Genomic DNA, 22,244 nt, shown 5'->3' on the forward strand with positions numbered 1-22,244 from the left:
CGACCTTGGGTCACCCGATGAACATGCTACAAAGTTGTGAATTGGCTTCTTAGATCAAATAGTGGTCCACTAATAGACTTGAGATAGAGCCTCCTAAAAGCCCTTGTATTCGGTGGGATTGAATTGAGTACACATGGCTGTAGCAAAGTCAGCCCAACCTGCAAAGGGTCTAGCCCTATTTGCGGTTTGAAACCAACGACTAGACTTCTATCGAAGATGGAAGGAGGCTAGATGAATTTGCTGGTGTGGTGGAGTTTCATGGTTGCTAAAAATTTTTTTTCACTTGGTGCAATCAATCCAATGGGTCTCCCTCGACTACTTGGAAAAATTGAGCGGCATAATTCAAGTTTGAACACCTTGGACCAATTTTTTATTCTCAATATCCCGGTGCCTAGTTTCGGTGCAATTCAAGAGGGCCATGTCCCTGATGTCCCCACAACCTCATTGGTGGGTTAGGTCTCCATGGGTTAGGGTTAGGGGGTGCACCCCTATGGGTCCAAACCCAAATTGGGTTTTGGTTGGATCTGTCAATGGTCTCGACTTGAGTCCACTAATATAAATAAGGTCAGATCGGATCACATCATAAAAAAATTAGACTTGATGGATCAAGCCTATTTATTTAATCTACTTTAATAATTTACTTTGAGTCCTAGTATATTAGAAATTATTTATCAAATAAATAAAAATTTTATGAATCCAGGGATTATGTCAACAATTCACTAGTGTGTAACAAATCGCTCTTCTTTTTTTGCACACCTTCTTTATTTGCTAGTGAAAATATATTTATAGTGCCAGTTAGTTACCAATGAGTGGTAAGAAACAATCACAGATAGATAGCATCACATATTTATTTGAAACAAGTGCTTTGCTGCTATATGGAAACGTTCCACTACTCCAGCATATATGGTTATGGAAGCCTCATTTTCTAACTTCCACTCTACCATGCTCTATATTTACTACATAGTATCGAGATGGAGGGCTTCCAATGAATCAGCCCATCAATGGTGTGCCTGCAAAGAAAGCCAAAGCTCCAACCATCGGAGCATTGATGTACGTTGCCGGCTCCGACTGCTGGTAGTCGCTCCTATCATCGGCGAAGCCATCTCTGCTATCCGGGCCACCTAAGACGGCGCCGACAAGCACATTAGGGTTCGGAGAGTTCGAATGTAAATACTGAAATCCATCATTGCACGAAACACGACCAGGGTGTGCGTGAACCGATGGAATCGAAGATCCCCGGTGGTGTACATGCGTGGGGTAGCGCAGCCCGAACCCTACCATGTACGACATCTTGGCAGGGTTGTGGCCTAGTATGTAATCAACCTGGCAGCACCAGATAGATAGTATCAGAGCAGGAGGTCTTGAGTTAAAAATCTCATCATACTCTCAAGAATTTGCTGGATAGTGTACCTGAGTTTTAGCCAGTGATATCAACTTTCCAGCAGTTACTAAGGACGACCCACACGATACTGCTGCATTACTGGATCTTAGGTACTTGGCATAAGTGAGGAGGAGGAATGAAGTGGCTGTCACATACTGCAGGTTGCTCTCACTTTCTTTGTAAAGGAGCCCCCCTGTACGTGTATATTGCTTGTAAGCAACAAAAGTATTCACAAAATAAAGATAAAATATGAGAGTAATAAAGTACTAACCTGGAGTGTATTGAGCTTGGAAACTGCTAGTTCCTGGGACCAAAGAGCAAATGTAGTTGTCTGAATGCACTTTGTACAACTGGAATGCTTGAATCTTATTTCTCAGGAAGCCCTATATGAGCATAGAGAACAAACCCATTTAGCCGCCTTCGTATTATATGCAACTTAATACAGGGTGGTTGAGCAATTATAGAGAATTACAAATAACGCCCTCCAATTTGATATGTATTCTTTAGCAAATAAAAGCTCTATTTGTAAATAATTGAAAGGGAATAATTTAATTCTACATTTAACTTAACTTAATTTACCATAAAATCAGTGGATCCAAAACTACTATTGTACAATAATAGAAATACAGGACTTAATTATAATGTAGTAAAAGTAGGGTGTTATTTCGTAATTTTCACTTAATTATACAAAGTAGTAGGTACCTTGGAGAGAAGAATTTTGGCACCAACTCTCTTGTCATCCCAACTGAAGGAAAAATCATCATCTTGAGCACCCAAAGTTAATCCATTGGATTGGATGTATGACATGTATGAGAAGTTATTGGATGCCCTGTGAAGCCACGCTGCACCCCAGAGAAGCTCATCCTGGTTCCATTACAAAGATTATATTCTGTAGAATTATACTAATTATTCCAATACCATATAATATATCCAAATAAAATTTTGTAACTCTTTACATGGTAGCCAGAGTAGGAGCAGTAGAAGGGGCACACAGCTGAACTAAGTGAATCACTATAAGATCCCCTGTACCTGTCTGCGAAATCAAACACCTGCATTGTGACAAGCACCTCACTTTGTTACAATGGTCACTTTAAATTGTCTACAAACTGAAAGCTATGGGTATCTGAGTCTAGTGTGATTACTCTCATTGCCGTATGCAGTAACTTTGCAGAGTAAGCAGGGTCAGATCGCCGGAACACGATAGAACCTGCGGCCAGCGCTGCAGCGGTCTCCGCCGCAACGTCGGATCCCGGGTTTTGGCTCGTCACCCGATACACGCTGCGAGGCGTGTCCATATCTTCGGGCCTCTCCCAGCATTGGTGATCTTGGGTTGGATTTGCAACCTGTCATAAAATCACCGTTCTCTATCAGCTAAAGTTTTTAAGGTTGCAGTATACAGAGTAAAAAGGTTTGAGTTCAAATTTCGCTGGGAGTAGTAGGGAAAGAGAGTGTTAAAAGCTTAGTTATCAAAGCAGAGTTTGGGACTGTGAGTTGTTGATTCAACCAGTGGGTCATCCGTCAAACTATTAGTTTATCTAAAAACAATTTAAAATACCTAAACAATATATAAGTAAAGATAATTTTTTTTACAAAAGTAATATAATTGCATTTATTCTACTATTTAGTCAATTTTAATTAATCATTACACTTATGCGTGTTCATCGGATCATATAACCTAAAGTTAGGAAAAATATTAATCCTAGGGTTAAAAAAACAGAGTAATCGCACGGTTCAACCCTTAAACTATTGAATCGGCCGACTTTTAAGCAGTCAATATATATTTCTTTTTCTAAAATTTTAAAGAAACTGAGTCGACTTTTTCACTGATTTACTCATCCAATTATCCGGCCGCAGTCCAGTTTTGATTACTTTAGTTCAAAGTTTATTCGTTACCTGAACATATAGAGTATTGGGAGCTGCAGTGGCGGCCTTGAGAAGATAGTCCGTGCCCCAACGGACGGCGGCCTTCGCATGTCCGGCCTCACCGCGCATCAACCCGCCGAACTCGATGACACTCCACGCCAGCATGGTCGTCGTGAAGGCCATCGGAAGGCCGAATTTTACGTTATCGCCCGCGTCGTAGTACCCACCAACCAAATCCACCTGAATATTAATATATAGGCATTGTATAACTCTACTGCTAATTACATTGTGAATTAGAGATTATTGCTTATGCATGAGAGCATGTAGGTACATGATAAGGATAGCCATCGGATAGGCCGGAGTTTCCGCGCCACGTCATCCGTTGATCGGCCGGCAGTCTCCCGGACCGCTGTCCTTCGAAGAAGAGGATAGACTTCTCGAGTGCGTCTGCGTAGTTAAACGCAGAGACCAAGCAAGAATGGTACAGTAAACAGAGGCACGTCAAAAGGAAACAAAGTTTCTTAGTCTCCATTTTGGATAGTGGTATGAGGTGATGGACAAGTAGTGTAAGTAGGAGACTTAATTTATAATGGTGGAGTGAGTGGGATTGGGCTTTAACCGGTAGTTTGGCAGTTTGAAACTTTTGAAACAAGGTCGTTAATTAACGGGATCAACTGCGGGAAACCGGTCTTTTTAAAACAGTGGAAAGGCAAAAGATATTATGAAGCTTTGACTTCAGAGGAATAGGTTATTGGGGATTAGGTTTAGGCAAAGAAATTGTTTAGTGCTTCACATTGACAGTGGAATGTCCCTCATGACATGCACCTGGTTATAAGCTTGTTAATGCCAAATTATCCGGATTGTCAAAGTAAACAACGTGTTATTATAACTAGGGTTATACGTAAACTCTCTCTAGAACTTTATTAATAATGAAAACCAAACTCAATACTGAAAGAAACCGAGCTTTTAATTTACTTGGACTGGCAAAACAGCCGTAAAGTAAAGAACGTTTGTACGCCGTAATTAGGGGGTTGAGATTTGAAAACGGAGGCACATTTTGTTAGGGAGACAAGCCTTTGTCGTTGATAGGTATTCAGGGAGACGAGATAAGAAGGATAGAATGCTTGGAAAGAGCACACAAGAAGGATATTATAATCCATCCATCCACTACTCGAAATTGCAGGAACAAGTTGCTGTATAAGATATCAAAGTTGGATAAGTTTGTTCCGTTTGAATTTTGTGGGAAGAAAAGAGAGGTTGTATCGTAAAGAGGAACACATCAAATTAAGAAAAGATAGAGTTGCCTTCTAACTTTCTAAGTTGCCATGAAATATCGACATGGAGGCTTTGTAGAGGCTATATATTTAAATTTCTCACCCATGCACTAAGCATAGCAACAAAATTCTACTACTGTTAAGAATTAAGACACATAAGCAAGAAGAAAAAGGAAAAGTCTGGGTTCTGTTATTCTGATAAAACTGAGATATTGATGCATTTGTTCTCAAATCAGTGACATTTTGATAAACAGACAGTCGACAGTAAATGTCGATAAAACTTATTATTAGCGGTGTTTATCTGACTGCCTAAATAGTAAATGTCATTATAGGTCATATTTCTTATAGTAAAATATGTGGTGAAGGATTAATCTTCTTGATGTATTCTCGTATCAATGAGAATATATATATAACTACATGATCAAAAATTAAAGAAAGAAAATAAAATTTCTATACCATCAATTACATTATTTAAGGAAAGAGAATAGTGTCAGATGTGTTAAGTGATTGTAATCTCGATCACAACCTAATTTTGAGTGAATACTAATTTTGCTTATATAGTAATCTCGAGATATTGCTACAATTCTAAAGATATTGCATACGATGAAATTGTCATTTCACTCACATCATAATAATCTTGAGATATTGCAATCAATTTTAATACTCATCCTCAAGTTGGTGTATGAATATCTGTAATGTCCAGCTTGCATGCAAAATGATAAAATAAATTGAGCATGTAAATTGCCTTGATAAAGATGTCAGTGATCGGAGAAGTGTGAGCAGCATAAATGAGCTTAATTATTTTCTTCTTGAACAATATGACAATCAATTTCAATATTTTTCGTCTTATTCTTGATTATGGGACATAGATTTTTTAGGAGAACTTTAAGTTAGATTATGATATGATCCGACCACGTGAGTCGAATTAGTAGAATTGAGTCCAATCGAGTTAGTTAGATTTGCTTATTACTTTAAATTTCAAATAAAATAGATGTAAGCCCAATAGGATGAATTTAACCCAATTCGCTATAATTCTACTTCTATAAATATGAGTGATTATGGATTAATTATCATGTGTGAAATGATATTGAGTTTAATTATTTTTATTATCATGTCTTTATCTTTTATAATAGTTGTTAAATCGTTCTTATTTTCGTACGAGTAGATCATAATCTTAGATCCATTCAAAACATTCAAACTCTAGCCATCATCTTCTTTCATAAGCTACCTTATTTTACGATAGTCTACCACCACCCTTGGCCGTCTGCCACCCTCCGATGACTGCCATAACGTTGAATATTTCCACTTTTATCCCATTTTGACCTTTCTTCACTATTTTATTTTTATCTTTTCATCCAACCTCAGGTTCAAGTGAAATGAAAGCTATTAGTAGATCCGTAACTCATGAAGCTACCACGAATAAAACTCTCATAATTTTCTTACATCCAGATCGATGAAGACCTAGTTCGTAATAGTGGTATCAGAGCTAGTGTTCATCGGTTGATGGTTAGCATGAGATTGAAGAAGATGAATGAGGAAGAAACACTTATGGCGAATCAAGGACTTGTCTCCATCCAACTGGGAGATTCCTCGACGCAATCAATTACTATAGTCGATGAACCACCTGCATAGGCAAAGGCGTTGGTAGAGTTCGTGGACTCATTGACAGAATCATCGAGGGAGGCTGCTAGATTTGCTGCCGAGAGCTCCCAAAGGATCGAAAAGCTATCCAAGCCTTAATGATAGTCCTCGTGACTCAACAGCACCCACTTGTGCCACTAGGTCTGCCGGCCATGGCAAAAACAACTCAGGCATGATTATCAACTTTTAACCCTAAGGGAGGTGGAGAGAAGACCCAACCTACGACCAAAACCACTCCTCTAGTCGAGACCCAACCCGTAATGACCCTCGAGTAGCCGGTCGAGACAGTTTTCACATCTTGAGATGATCAATACTTGTAATGTTATTTCTTGGCAATAAGCACTGAGTTTTTGCTATAGCAACAATTGTAAAAGAATTACCATGTGAAGAATTAAGTATAAGGAATCATCTGCCTTTGATCAAATAAGTTCAGCATTAAAAAGAATAAAAGAGAGATTGGAGAAAATATTATGAGATGTGTGTTTGAGACCGTAATGCGACTCATGGAGACGACATACTTAGTCTCTCCTTTATGGCAATATCTCATTGGAAAAGTCACATAGACTTCTTTATTAATGTCACCATGAAGAAAGACATTGTAATATCCAATTGGTGAAGAAACCAATTGGATATCACCGTGCAGCTACAACAACAAAAGTACTATAATAGTCACCCAATTGGATATCACCGTGCAGCTACAACAACAAAAGTACTATAATAGTCTAATCCTTCAATCTGTATATAACCTTTGCCAATCAATCGTGGTTTATACTGTTTAATGGAACCATTCGCATGAAATTTTATTTTTAGTAACCTATTTGAACCAATTACTAATAATATTAACAATTTACAAAACTAACTTATAAAATAACTTGTCGATCCCTACGACTTTGTTTGACACAATCTTAATAGCCAAACCCCGTCATTCATTGCTTTTCAGTAACTCTCAAGATTAATCTTTCATCTTGGTGACTCTTAAAACGAATCCTTTCAATGTAGAAGATGATCAAAACCATCGTAGCTGAACAAGTTTGTTCTTCAAAAACTTCATCTCAAAGCAATGATTGACACTACTCTATAGTTAGGGCATCCTAACTCTTATATACCTAATTAAAATAAGAGTCAATTTCTTTTTCACCCCCTAAAATATCACCAATATTCACAATGACCCTCTAAACTTTATTTTGGTACACAATAACCTTCTGAATTATCAAAAATATCTTACTTGATCCCTTATGTTAGGGTTCTATTACATATTTCTATTCATAAATTATCATGTGATGATCATGTGACAATAATATGACAATAATACCCTGATATGCATGTGTAACTCATATACAACTCAAAAGAAGCTTTTATGATGACGAAAATACCCTTAGATCCCATCATATTTTCCAAATTTCTACAACATCCCACCCAATTCTCTAAAATTTCTAACCTCCATTAAAAAAACTCCTATTTGTTCTTCAAGCTATAGTATTATATAGACCCTTTCTCCTATCTTTTTTTAGATTTTCAAATGAAAACTAACCCGATCTCATCTCCTCATATCAATCATATAGACCTTAAAAACTTTTTTTTCTCTCAATAATTTTGGCCCCAAACTTTTTTTTCCACCATTAAAGCATCCCAATGGAGCTCCTAATCCCCACCCACCAACCCATGTAAGAGAACCTTAAAAAAAAAACCAAATAAAAGGAGACAACCCAAAATAGAAGAAAAATAGTAGCTTTTCAAATCTTTGTTTCCTCCTCCCTGGGAATCAAGTTACACCATGGAAACTCCTCATTTTGGCAAGCTTACTTGAGATGATGGAGGAATAAATGAACAACAAAGGGTGAAGGCTTCGAACCTCCTTTTCTAACTTTAATGGAGGCAATGAAGGACTTTAAAAAATATAAAATATTTAATATTAGCTAAGCCACATACCTATTTTGCCATTATAAGTTGGGAAGGGGAGGGGAGGAGCAATTTGGTCAATTCACTGATCCATCAACGATATCAGAGGGTGAGGTATTTCTAATAGTTTAAGAAAGTTAGTGTGTACTCTAAAAAAGTTTAGGGAGTTATTATGGAAATGGATAATAGTTCAGAGAGTGAAAAATGAATTATCCTTAAAATAAAACCAAATCCAAGTCAAAATAGGTCTAACGGAATCCTAGATTTCGCAAAGTTTTGTGGCCCCTTTGAACACAAGTCGACCTCGTTTGAACAGCCAAAAACATTCCTCTGTATCTTCGAATGACTTCGAACGATTCATAGAATGTGTTTGAACGCACTGACTTAAATGCTTCAAATCTCAAAAAATTTCAAACCAAATATTATCACTTATATATATATACACATGTATAAATACAATTAAAATATATGTATAATCAATGAATTAAGCAAATATGAACACCAAGATTTTTATATAAAAAACCCTTAAATGGGTAAAATACTATAGATCCAAACTCAACAATTATTAAATAAATATAGCAGTTTACAAGACTGACTTACAAAACAACATATTGATTCCCATGACTTTGTTTGACACAGTCTTAATTGTTAGACCCCGTGATTCACTATTTTTGGTGATTGATTTTTAATCCCAGTAACCTTTGTTATTGATCTTCCATTTTTATGATATTTAAGACAAATCCTTTTAATGTAGAAGATTATCAAAACCTTTGTTGTTAAAAACTTTGTTTCTTCAAAAACTTTTTTTCAAAGCAATGATCGACGTACTCTAAGATTAGAGCATCACAACCCTTATATCATAAAGATAAAACTAAATCTAAGTCAAAATAAGTTGCACGAAATCTTAGATTTTACAAAAGTTTGTGCCTCATTTACAAGTTGACCTTTTTTGAATGGCCTCTAGGTGTGTCCGAATAGCCAAAATTACTCCTCTATATCTTCGAACAACTCGAACGATCTACAAAGTTTGTCACTTCAAACGCCCTTACTTAAATACTTCAAATCTTGAAAATCTTCGAACCAAATCTTATCAAAACTTATATATATGTTCATATATATATATATATATATATATATATATATATATATATATATATATATATATACTTAGAATATTTTATACATATTTGTCAATACTAAAAATCTAACATATATACTTAGTACCCGTACTTGTTTTGCCTAGATAGAGGCATGACATACCAACACACCAATGAGGATGATGCACCACTTGAGAATATAATATAGTGTCAATTTGCTTAGATAAAGAAGAAAGAGAAGCAAAATAACTAGAATAATTCTTTTATAAGAGATTAAATTATAAAGAGAATAAATATTAAATAGTGCTTGGTAAGCATGGAAGGAGTGAGGGACTCTGAAGGAGTTGGGCATAAATCTTTTCAACGGGATAGGTAAGTGATGGTGCATTTGGGGCATCGTGGTGATGAGTGCGAAATGTTGGAAGAAGTTAGATAAAGTAATAGACGGTGATGTAGTTGGTAAATGTGATGTTGGAGGTGAGAGTGGGCTTGTTATGTCAGATAGGAAAGTGGTGATAGGCGACGTTATTGTATTATGCATCCATGCAGGAGTGACAACTTGTAATGATGTAGGAGTAGAAATTTGTTGCAACGAGAAAACACGTTCAACAAAGGTGAGACACCTAGAACAACTTTTTTTTATTCTAAGTTATATCACGGTGAGATTTTTCGTCTGACGGTAGGTGCAAGGCTCGGCTTGGCTCGGCTCGAGAGGTGAAAAAGGCTGGGTTAATAAGAGCTGCTTTAATCAACTATGCTATATGCTATTTACACTTTTATTTTAATATATATATATAATATTATCTTGCACATTATATATCGAGTCTATACGAGCCGAGCTCGAGCAAGCTAACTCTAGCTTGGCTTGGCTTGGCTCATTTAGAGCTTAAGCTGAGCTCACAAGCCTCACGAGCAGACTGAGCTTTTTTGACAGCCCTATCTGACAGTAATAAACTAAAAAAATACACATAGAGATAGAGATGTAACTACCAAACAAACGTGATTTAAGCGTTTGACATAGCATAAACAACCAAAAATACGCGAATGATTGGAACTAGGAATAATATTAAAATATTCTTATGCGATTTGTGATCAAAGTATTGAAAATAGTGTTCTGTTAATGAGACAAGTAGCAGCTAGGATACATCCCAAGAGGTAAATGGGCATGTGCTTTTGAAAACTTCATAAGCGGGCAACGTTACGAAAATATCATCTAGACAACTTTATTTTGTTGTGGATTTCAATACTAGTGTGGTCATAAATGATGCTATGATCATTTTGTGATAAAAATAATTTTATTTTCACCTCCTGAACTATCATTATTTTTTATAATGACTCTTCTAAACTTTATTCTTGTATACACCGACTTCCTAAACTATCAGAAATAACTCATCTCCCTAATGTCTGTTGACGAAATCGGTATATTGACTAAATTACCCCTCCACTTATAATGGTGGGATTGTTGAATGACAAAGTAAAAATTAAATATTTATTCTTTTGAAATTCCTTTATTGCCCCTAACTCTTCTTTTTCTTCCTCTAACAATAATGGATCTGTTCAAACTATCTTTTTCCTTCTCCAGCAGCAATAGATTTTCTTTCTCCTCCTCCAACAATAATGGATCTGCCCCAACTTCATTGAATCTGATCACGAGCTCAACCATGGGCGAAGTTGCTTTCGCCCAACATCTCTCTCTCTCTAATATATGAACCATATTTTTTTCCTTCCTCCCAAAAGATTATTTTTTATGACCAAATCTTTAGATTGGAGTTCAGTATTTTTTACGATAGTTTAGGTAGTGGGGAAGAATATAGTGATAGATAACTTGATAGAAATCTTCAAATCTTTGTAGAGGGGAGGGCGATAGTGAGAGCATTTGAAGGAATTAGAGATGGCATGAAGGTGGAAGGTTGAAGATGCCATCTTTTTTAGAGCAATTTGAAGATGCCATGAAGGCGGGATGCTAATGAAACCAGTATGGAGAGAAGCTTGATGGTGCTTATAATATGCGGAGCATAGTTGGTAATACACTTAAATCTGAAATAGTTAAAGATATTTAGTCCCACATTGGAAAAGAAAGAGTTAGGAATCATCCTTATATGTAATAGTTAGCTAATAGTTTGTTTGCTTACTCGGGATGAGGCGTTCAAATACCCTGAATATTGTTCGAACTCATTTACCTGAGAGCTAGAAAATAAATTAGGCGTTTGAGGGCGTTCTAATGCCTAACAGTGAGGAACTCTAGTCTAGGTGTTTTATTTCATTATTTTACTTATGTTGGGCAATAGGACTCGAGCATGTTCTATCCTATTGTCAAATCTAGTCGAGCCAAGATACCACCTATAGATAGATGTGGTATGCATATGAATAATTATCTTAGATTGTTGATGTTAATTTGCAAGATCGTCTCTTTCCTCCTTGTTCGACTACCTCCAAGCTTTGAAACCCTAGCCATCATCTAAGATCTTCATTGCTCCACTATTGCCATCTCCACCACCTTACAACTCTAAGCAGATCACCACCACGCCTCTTTGGCCTCCCCATTCCACGATCAATCCCAATAGATTCCTTCTTCATCCTGAATTTATCTCAATCCAAAAAAGTATTCTACCATCTAATCTTTTGATCTAGAATTACATCTTAACTTTAGAGATCCGTGGTAATCCCAACTTTCTGGTCATGAGTCAAAATTTAATTTCGTCTTCGGATTTGGACTCAATGATCGTGGAGTTAGAAAAGTAATCGTTACACGATATTGTTAGGCTCATCTCAAGCACGAGCTAAGACAAGCTAGGCTCAGCTCGCTCAAGCTCGGCATATTACACCCCTATCTAGTAGTATTTAAGACTACAAGATACCTAATGTATCGCGTGTTGAGAGTTTTGAAAGATCAGTCACAGGATTCACAACTATGAACCAATTCTTAGAGTTTGGAGAGTCTATGATGGAAGACATAATTATTGGTTCAAAATTTGTCACCATATTAAGAATCAAGGCAAATAAGCAAGAAAGATATGCGAAGCAAGGTATGAAGCTAGTCAGGCAAGCGTGTGCTATAGATATGCTCCTTTGATGTATTCTCATAGCATGGTTACATCAATATATATATACAGCTATATGAAAAACTAAAAAAGGTATAAAATTTGGCAAATACTTCAATGCAACTTTAAAAATTATAATCTTAATCCAACGGCTATAATAGCTAGTTTTCATACCCGGTACCGGTTCCAAAACAACATTACGTAAGGAAAAAAATATATTAGTTAAGAAGATTAATTATGTGTGCTTAACTTTCTAATTTTCTTGTTATACCCTTGAAGATCTTAACCATTAGATCTTCATCAAAGTGATTGATAAACAATTAACTTTACGTTACGGAATAAACGCTCTACACGTTTGTTTTTCTTCCGTTGAGATTTCTCTCTTAAATATAATTATGCCTTAATTATAGAAGATATCATTTAATAATATTAAATAATTTAGATTTGATTATTTGGAGATAAACTTCAATTTAAATATAATTCTCTATCTCTATCTATTAAAATTTAATTTAAATCAATCTTAAACTAATGGGAGATATATGTAAATAATCAAAAATAATCAAAAAGATAAAAAATAATTAAATTTTCATCAAGTTAATTATAATAGACATCAATACCCTTATTTTGATATATATACATTACTCTCAGTTAATGATATATATGTCTTTTACTTAATAAAATATTAAAATAATATAATTGTTAAAAAATAATGTGCAAGATTATATATCTAAAAAAAATTACCTACTGAACCGGTAATATCTTTCATTTCTATTATATCCTTAAAGATCTAAACAGTTAAATCTTCATTAAATTGATTGATAAAATATTAATTCTATTACACTGAAGAAACCCTCATAAAATATCTATACTATCAATTAATCTAAGGAAAAAGAATAGTGTAAGATATGCCAAGCAAATTGTAATCTTTATCCTAATAACGTCAGATACGTCAAGTGAATAATAATATTGCTTATATAGTAAACGAGAGATATTGTCTCCAATTCTTGAGATATTGCAATTAATCATAATATGAACAAATCCTAATCTCACTCATATGATAATCATGAGATACTGTAATCAATCACAATAATAACCATTTATGACTTTGTATCACTATAATCTAATGATAGCCTTCAGAAAATGGTTGAAATATATTATCAGCTAACTTCTTGATAGTATAAAGGCTTACTCATAAATATAAAACACAAAAATTTAATAACTGTGCAAATGTAAATATTTGTATTGTTCGAGATGATTGTGAGGTAAAGAGAGAAACCATTAAGACTAATAAGTTAACACATTATTTTATTTGTAGAGTATTTCTAAACTATTTGTAAGCATAGCATTAAAATTTCTACTTGGCACATAGGGCAAAGGTTGGGATTCAGTGTGATCATCCACCCTAATCTCATAGGGCCCCTGTATTCGATTTCAAGCACGATCAAGTTTGTTAAATGTGCATGATCGATGCACTAGCATGCAACACTAGCCTGCACTGAATCCCCATTTTATAGTCCAATACTTAAGAATAACCTTTATTATTGTCCATTCCTCAATGTCAATTTGAAACTATTTTTACTTCTTCTGAACATTCTCTTACTCTTCAACTTAATATATGCTGTACATAATCACCATAGTCTTTATTCAAGACTTTCAGCAAACTCCTCACTAATGCTTCCAATGTTGCTGCTGTCAGATATAAGAACAATACACTTTTACCTCAAACACACTGCCAAAGGTTTCGGCTACAATTGATTTAGAATCAATGAAAAAAAGATAAAAAAATCCAACTTTTTTTTAATACCAGTAGAGTTTATTTCAAGAGATAAGCTTCAATGAAGTAAAAAAAGAAAGTAATAACTAAACTTATGGAAGAGGATATTATGAATCCAGCAACCAAAATTCCATGTCTATCATAGGACAGGAATGAGCCAGAGTAAAGAAGCTCAGCTAATAAAAACAAGTCCTTTTTCAACAATTCAGTGCTTCGATTATACAATCCAGGATCCTTTTTACAGGTTTAGGAAACCCTTGCTGCAAGAATGAGAATTAGTCTTCTAAAAGTTAATTAAGACACTAATTCCTAATTTGATTAAGACAACCACTCAACCAGTAATGAGATTTTATATAGCTTGCTTCTATGTTCTATCACAAAATGCTAGCTTGAGAGATCCACATAGATGCCCCCAACAATCATGATAGAAGAATGAGACTTTTAACAGCCCCTTGACAATGAAACTATATGTCAAACTGAATCAAGCATGGATTTAACTGACTATTTCAAATTGATAAATCTGTAGGCCAACAAGCCTCAGCAGACAAGTACAATGTCTTCCTTCGACTACTTAAAAGAATATTGGCAAGATTTATCAAATGCAACAAGCCAACAAGGGCATGTTTGGAAAACCTTTACCACTATCCAGATGTCTTTGTTAGAACTTTCCTGAATAGCAATAGAGAGCACTTCCACCTGCTTAGTAATTGCCAGCGATACACAGTTAAACTAATCTGAATCCTCAGAAAAGAACATGGTAAGTTATTAGTAAGGATGATAAAGATCATTAGTACTTAGTAGTACCCATAATCCTGAAAGCCTAGTATTCTGAATCAGTAGAAGTTAAGGTTCAGATCTGACTCCCAAGCCTATTGTTTAAGCTTCTCAGTAATGCTAACCATTAACGTTAAATTTCCTTTGTTTGTCATGAGATTCTGTAAAGTTCACAAGAGTATATAACTATGAAATTCAAAATTTCCACAAGTTTCCCTTCTTTTCTTTTATTGACGTTTACATTTGTAAACATCTATAAATTCATCCAAAATGTTCATTTTACATGGGTGGGTGGGTGCTTGAACCGCTTCTATCCGAGTATCACTTGGTTGTAGTATTGGACGTAAGTCAAATTAGAAACTTCAGTTTGCTTAGGAACAAATGATATAAACCTTCTGTTTTGGATTGAGAATCTTAGATATTAACTTCCCTTCATCAGAAAGCTTTTAGAATCAAATTTATTCAGTGTATAATCTAAATCGTTACACAAGAACAATTTATGATATGCAAATTATCAGAGTAATTGGAATTGATATAATGATTCAATAAGTACTACAAGCTAACACCTCCAAATTATCAACTAACTAAAAATTTCAAGCCAAAAAAATTCTCACCATATAACCAAAGACATGCATACATACATACCTCTCAACAAGTGCTGCAAAGCTAACACCTCCATCCCCTCCCTACTCTCCCTACTGCGGGGATCCCACCGGCACGGCTTCGATGAGATTAGCGAAGTAGAACTGCGTAGATATAAACCCCTTATTCGTCACTCGCCACCCGACCTTCTTCAGCGCTTCCTCGACGTCCCTCTCGGCGTGCAGGTACGCCCTGGTCGCCTTCGACGGCCCCGGGAACAACTCGCCGACCCGCTTCAAGAAGTTGTAGAAGAACGTCTTGGGCGCGTAGCTGAGCACCAGCCGCTTCTCGGCCAGAGACGCCAAGTGCGCGATCATCCCCTCTGCTTTCTCCTGCGGGTAATGTATCAAGACGTCCAAGCAGACGACTGTGTCGTACTTGCCTTGTAGGCTCTCGAGATCTTTCACTTCAAATTTGGGAATTTGAAAGGGGGAATTGGGGGGCTCTTGGGACGCGGCTTCTTGGGCTAGTTTTTGGGCTTCCGCGACCATGGCGGCGGAGATGTCGGAGGCGGAGACGATGGCGCCCTCGCGGGAGAGGGGGATGGAGAGGGAGCCGACGCCGCAGCCGGCGTCGCAGACGGTGGTGCCAGCGAGGCCACCAGCGTCGCGGAGGAGGCGGAGGGCGGCGTCGACGGTCTGGGCGTGGCCGAGGCGGATGTCGAGCTGGACGCGGTTGACGTCGGAGGAGGAGGGGTCGTAGATGCGGCGCCAACGGTCGAAGCCTGTGGAGTTGAAGTAGGCCTTCACGGCCTCCTTGTCGTCGCCGCCAGCCTCGGCGGCCTGCTTACGACGGCGGCGGTCGGGGTCGGAGAGGGATAGAGCCGCCGTGAGGGCCGCGGCGGCCGCGAGGGCGGCGGGGGCCGCGGTGTTGAGGGAGGGGAGGACGTCGGCAGCGGCGGAGGGAAGGGCGAGGGTACGAGTCGAAGGCGAGCGAGGGGGAGGGAGAGGGGAGAAGGAGAAATGATGGTGGTGCTGGTGGTGGCGGTAGGCGGAAGAGGTGGCCGTGGGGGTACTGGGGGTGGCGGAGGAGGGGACCGCGGCGAGCGCCATTGCTTGCATCTTTCTTCCTCTTCTCCTATTTTTGGTGTTTAATAAAATTTTATATTGGTTTTATTATTTTGTTTATTTCGTTTCTGGTCCGAAGGAATAAGATTTCCGATAAGGTTGGATAAGCCTCTAGGCTCTAGCGCAGAGACAACTCTTGCTACAGAGTAGACTAGTGGAGTGACTAGTGAGGGACGAAAAATTGTGGGCGTTGTTGGGAGTAATGCTGGCAGGCGAATAACCCTCCAGAATTTTTCAGGCCATAACCCGGCCCAAGCCCAATTTATCCTCCGACCCGAGCCCGACCCGAGACCAATTGGGCCGGGATAGCTCGGCCTGAAACCTGAACCCCAAGCCCAACCCGACATCTATATTAAATCTTCATAGTCTCCAACGGTTAGGTTTGTCCTCAAAGTTTACCGATTCCTATTTTAAAGCATCCGTTATCCATATTTAAGAACAATTCTTTTAAAGCTTTTTCCCGTCCATGGGCCGAATCCGGCCCGGCCCGGCCCGGCCCGAATATTCTATCAACCTTACGGTAAACCCCAGGCCCATGGCGACCCTTAGTATTACCATTCATAATTATATTTCTAAATTAACTATAATACTTGTTGCTTACCGAGAGAACAATCTACGTATCCATTGACATAGTTTGGAACTTAAAATATGTAATCGTCAGTGAAACCATTGCACATGAGCTCAGTTATGACCATTGTTGAGGGTAACATAGGAATTTTAAAAATATGGATATAGATCGTCTTGAGCTAAATTAATTTTCATTTCATTATCATCTGACTACATGCGTTAAATTAAATCAATTAGAGTCGAACCAAATTAATTTACCGTTCTGTCTCGTTCTGATTTTTTAATACTTTTATATTTTTAACTTTTTATTCCGAATGTCGGATTCACATAAAATTATAATTCACGAAGCTACGACCATATAAACTTTCAAAATTTTCTTACATTTATATCGATCCAGATCTGAATTTTAACACCATATTAACTAACTACATATATGAGTAAAAAAAAAATGAACTTAAAATTATTCCGAAAGAATTAACTCCCCATGTGATCATCAACATCAGTGAGCATCACGTAACTCCGATAATGTCAGTTGTCACCGACAGCATTCCATTTACTCCTCCACTCGGACTTAATAAGCATGCACAGTCAATTTCAAACAACTGTGACGATGTTCTGAAAGCTCCCATGCATGACGTACATGTTAATCTTGGATCGCCATTCCGATTTAGTGTTGGAATTCAATTCGTGCAAGTAAACCTCACTCTCTGCATGCCCATCACACTTGACATGCAGCTATAGTGCTATAAATGTTTCTTCTCAACTTAGTACATGGTTGATGGGTTTATCTTACAACCAATGTCAAAGCTTTGGCAATGAGTGTGACAAACAATAAAGTTAGTGCTAACTCTTGCCGACAAGATATATGTATGTATGCATGCATGCAAATTAATGGTCATTTTCGTACAAATATATACATTGTATCCTATGCTTGATCCCAACCTCCCATAATTGAAAGGTTTGTAGTAGAAGAATCAAAATATGTCATGGTGAAGACTGGGGAGAAAGAGTCTTACCATTGGAAAGTTTCAAACTATCATAACTATCTCTACATTTTTTTTCTAATATAAAATTTAGCCTTCAAATGGTTTTTTCGTATATAAATCCGATTGATGGATTTAAATTTTGAAAGACTAGTATTTAATATAAAATAGGGAAAATTTTAAATCATACTCTATATTTCTCTATTTTCTAATTAATACCTCATCATCGAAGATTTTGTAACTCGACCCATATATTTTTTTATGTAATTTTATATGAACCTGAATATTATTTTCATTAATTGATCGATCTTAATAATGTTATATAATTTATGTAATTATACTTAAATTGATAAAATACCTTTTAAAAAATTAGAATTTAGACCCATATTAGCCAAACTCTTTCTAAACTATACTCCACCCTAATTCACCTCACCAAGCTAAAGATCTCTTCTAGATTTAATCACCCAAATCAAAATCCTCTTCCCCATGTAAATCACATTAATTTTTGGTCAATATTATATCTCTTCTATCATATTTTATCAGAAATTTAATGTTCCTAAACTACAACAGCAACATGTCCTAATTTCGGCATGGCCATTGTGAACGTCGAGCACCATCTCAACCGAGCTCCCCTCCTCCCACCATGAGCGCGCCGCCATCTTCCCTCCCCTTGAAATCCCATCAATCCATTTCCTCCCCCCTCCTCATCCTCATAAACCCTTCCTCCCATGCCAACTCAAACCTCCTGTGCCTCTACTTCCCTTCTTCCTCCTCCTCTTCTTCTAAACTATGTCTCTCCTCCTCTTACTCCTTCCTTATCCATTGCCCTATTGCTCCCTCAATTCTTCGTCTCCCTCATAGCTTGGGATAAAGGAAATGACTAAGATTTGGGTTATAACCCACGAATAAAATTGGAAATGAGAAAAGAAGGTAATATAAGACTTTTTATATTTTTATCTTAATATTTGTTTGTTGATAACCTACTATTTGAAAATGGTTAGGTTAAATTAAGGGTATGGGTGTAAACAAGTGGAGCCTGAGCAAGCCAACTCTAGCTCAAGCTCAGCTCAAAATTATTTTTGAGCCTTATAATTCTACTCAGGCTCAAATTAGCTCAACTTGAGTTGGGCTCGACTAGGTTAGACCAGGCTAGACCAAGCCCGAGTCGAGCTCAACCCTAAAATGAGCCTATTATTAAGCCTCATTCAAGTCAAGTTAGATCGAGATGGATCAAGCCAGATCAAGCTGATGGAGGAGGAGGCGGTAGCATATAGGAGGACGAGCACGGGGCTTGCCTTTGCCAAAGGAAGAGAAGTCGACTTGCCATTGCTGAAGGAGTAGGAGGAGGCGGCTTGCTGTTGCTGAAAGGAGAGGAGGAGGCGACTTGCCGTCACTAAAGGGGGAGGAGGAGGCGGCTTGCCATCACTGAAGGGGCAGGAGGAGGCATTGGCTTGGTGGAAGGAGACAAAGCAGCAGCTTGAGGAGGACGAGCAAGTGCTTACTATTACAGAAGGAGGAGGAGAAGGTAGACTTTGAATTTGAGATAGGGTTTTCTGACTTGAGATTTGGAATTATGGTTTTGTAAGAAACCCTTTTATACCGAACTTATCAAGTTGAGCCTAAACAAGTTGGCTCCAGCTTAGGCTCGGCTCGAAATTATTTTTGAGTTATCAAACTCGAGCTTTAGTCGAGCCAAACTCGAGCTGCTTTTTATTTTGACAGCTCTATTTAAGGGTTAATTATATCTACACTCCCTAAACTATACCCAATTTTCTTAGGAACCTCCTAAATTATTTTATGTTACAATATCATCCCTAAACTTTAGAAAAATTTCAATGTCATCCTTCTTTCAGTGTATTGTTAGAAAAATGAGATAAATTAACTTACGTGGCAATTATATCAGACGTAATTAATTCCAAATAACTTAAATACCCTTGTACTCTTTATACGACTCATTAATTAAATTAGGTAAAAAATATTCTAATAAAAATTTAATTTTTCTTATTATTACATTCAATCATCTTTTTCTCCTCCTCTTCACTATCACCACCCTCATTTTTATTCTTCCTTCCCTTCTCCCTCCCTCTCTAGCTTCTATTCTCTACCTCTTCAAGTGTGGGTAGCATGTCTCCACTGCGAGCGAGCTTGCTACTGTGTTGCTACTATCGCCTTCCCTCTCACGCGCCACCTGATGCCTACGAAGGTAGAACTAGCGGAGACGGGAGAAAGAAGAGAGTAAATTATTTACTATTTTAATTTAAAAATTAATAATATTATGATATATTAATTAGGGGTATAGTTAGTCATTATGTATTTTTCGTCACCATCATTATCTGTTTCACTTTGGCCTAAAATTTAGATGTGATATTGTAACTGAAAAATTTTTAGGGGTTTCTATAAAAATTGGATATAGTTTAGGAAGTGTCAACGTAATTAATCCTTAAATTAACTCAAATTTTATATAAAAATTATAGAAAAAAATAGAGGGCTCTATTACAAAATCCAAAAAAAAAAAACTAAAAATATAAAGTATAATTTGAACATTCCCTATAAAATAAAATAAAGGAGGGACAACAATCTCGTGTAGTCACATTGTGAGAACAGATAACAAAAGAGGAATTTGGTACTAGGGGTTAGATTATTAGGATGGTAGATTGGCATTAATAATTCTCATACGATGGATTCAAATGACTAGTCAATTGAGATCTAATATCTAATCCCCTACTAGATACTACTATCGGGTCTCTTAAAATATTCTCAAATATTCTCTTCTCTCTTTTTTATCTACACAATCTCAGTTTCGATTATAGGGTAGATCCCTCTAACATGCTTAATAATAAACGAGAATCCCTTTGTGAGAGGGTAGGTCTTTCTAATTCTTTTAATTTTATTTTGTTAATTAAATTGCTAAAGTAGATATTTCAATCAGTAATTATGTTTTGATTGGATTAAAATAGTCTATATACTACTTAATCACTTGTTATTTTTAACATATACATTATTACATGACGCGGCTATTAAATTATATTTTCCCTACATACCATTTTGATCATTAAATTATTAGCTAGTCCATCAAAAATGCCACCATGAGAAATAGTTATTAGGTAGTCTATCAGAAATGTCCCTATAAACAGAAACATTATATGAACTCTTATATCACGTCGTAATATAATAACTGGTTTTCGGTGGCAATTATGTGAAAAAAACACCCAAAATGTTAAGCATATTACATGGGTAATTTACTTGTCTTTAGAGAGTTGCGATGCATTATTTATATTATTTGATTAGAAATTAATGTAAACAAAGTTTTATATATATTCCTTTTTTATGTTATATATTCCGTTTTACTTAGTATATTTGGGAAACTATATCAACATATGTAAAGTAAAATATAAAAATTCTTTACGATGACTAATTTCGAGGATATTTGAATAAATTTTTTTGGAGTTTTATTAATTATAATATTGATCTCTTAAAATTGAATATGTTTATTTTTTATACTAAATGTATATCTCTTTATAATAAAATGCATACTGAGATGCGCACAAATAAACAAAAAGACTCATTTTTGCTACATTAAAAACTAAAAAAAAAATGTATATACCAAAGACCATAATTTCGGCTCATATTATTTATAAAGTCATACTTAGAAAGTGCAACTTTCTTTCACTTTTTTTGTGTTTGGGTAAGTAAAATAAAAACCGAAGAGTGACAAATTTTTACTTTCTATTTTCAACTTTGCACAGAAATTGGAGATTAGGTCACTACCCAAGAAAGGGATGAGCATATCTCACTTAAATATTTTGGTTGACAAAGAAGAAGAATAGCAATTCATTCTACACTTAATACAAAGAAAAAGAATAACTCCTTGAAAGTGAAACTCTCTCATTTCGAGGAAGTGAAGCTGTCCGTCGCCATAAAAATGTGCCATTGCTCATTCATATCTAAATATTCACCTTGATTCTTTGAAAGTGAAACTCTCTCATTTCAAGAAACAATGTTAGAAACAGAAGGTGAGCTAGTTTTAGATATGAATATTAAAACACATTCTCTCAATCTTTAGTAGGAAGAAAAGATAAAAGATATAACATTTTTATTTATATTAACTTCTCATATAACACTACAAAATAATATATCTTAAATATGTGAAATAAAAAGATGCAGCATACGAGCCTTCCTTAAGCCACTGGAAAGGATATTTCATGGGATCCATAAATTAAAAACTGGTCTTCATATTATAC

General features: G+C 36.4%; 2 protein-coding genes across 2 annotated transcripts; both read right to left on the reverse strand.

Annotated features, from left to right (window-relative positions):
• Window positions 1–832: 832 nt before the first annotated feature.
• LOC140770472 (endoglucanase 1-like) lies at window positions 833–3,805 on the reverse strand. The gene is made up of 8 exons (XM_073111682.1): window positions 3,576–3,805; window positions 3,275–3,484; window positions 2,524–2,724; window positions 2,338–2,430; window positions 2,084–2,245; window positions 1,653–1,764; window positions 1,411–1,574; window positions 833–1,323 (listed from the first exon to the last, which is right to left on the reverse strand). The coding sequence occupies exons 1-8, from the start codon at window positions 3,774–3,776 to the stop codon at window positions 991–993; spliced, it is 1,476 nt and encodes a 491-aa protein (XP_072967783.1). The 5' UTR covers window positions 3,777–3,805; the 3' UTR covers window positions 833–990.
• Window positions 3,806–14,147: 10,342 nt separating this feature from the next.
• LOC140771134 (magnesium protoporphyrin IX methyltransferase, chloroplastic) lies at window positions 14,148–16,486 on the reverse strand. Its single transcript, XM_073112545.1, has 2 exons — window positions 15,390–16,486; window positions 14,148–14,666 (listed from the first exon to the last, which is right to left on the reverse strand). The coding sequence occupies exon 1, from the start codon at window positions 16,445–16,447 to the stop codon at window positions 15,440–15,442; it is 1,008 nt and encodes a 335-aa protein (XP_072968646.1). The 5' UTR covers window positions 16,448–16,486; the 3' UTR covers window positions 14,148–14,666; window positions 15,390–15,439.
• Window positions 16,487–22,244: the final 5,758 nt, after the last annotated feature.

The sequence above is a fragment of the Typha angustifolia genome, chromosome 11, assembly GCF_048772165.1.
Source record: "Typha angustifolia cultivar Huaian chromosome 11, ASM4877216v1, whole genome shotgun sequence".
NCBI classification, from domain to species: domain Eukaryota; kingdom Viridiplantae; phylum Streptophyta; class Magnoliopsida; order Poales; family Typhaceae; genus Typha; species Typha angustifolia.

Excerpts from the sequence above, each read along its gene's own strand:
- LOC140771134 (XM_073112545.1), bottom strand. The coding sequence starts at position 16,447 with ATGCAAGCAATGGCGCTCGCCGCGGTCCCCTCCTCCGCCACCCCCAGT.
- LOC140770472 (XM_073111682.1), bottom strand. The coding sequence starts at position 3,776 with ATGGAGACTAAGAAACTTTGTTTCCTTTTGACGTGCCTCTGTTTACTG. Across the intron at positions 2,431-2,523 it reads TACTGCATACGGCAATGAGA|GTGTTTGATTTCGCAGACAG; the intron begins GTAATCACACTA and ends GTCACAATGCAG. Across the intron at positions 1,765-2,083 it reads CCAAAATTCTTCTCTCCAAG|GGCTTCCTGAGAAATAAGAT; the intron begins GTACCTACTACT and ends ATGCTCATATAG.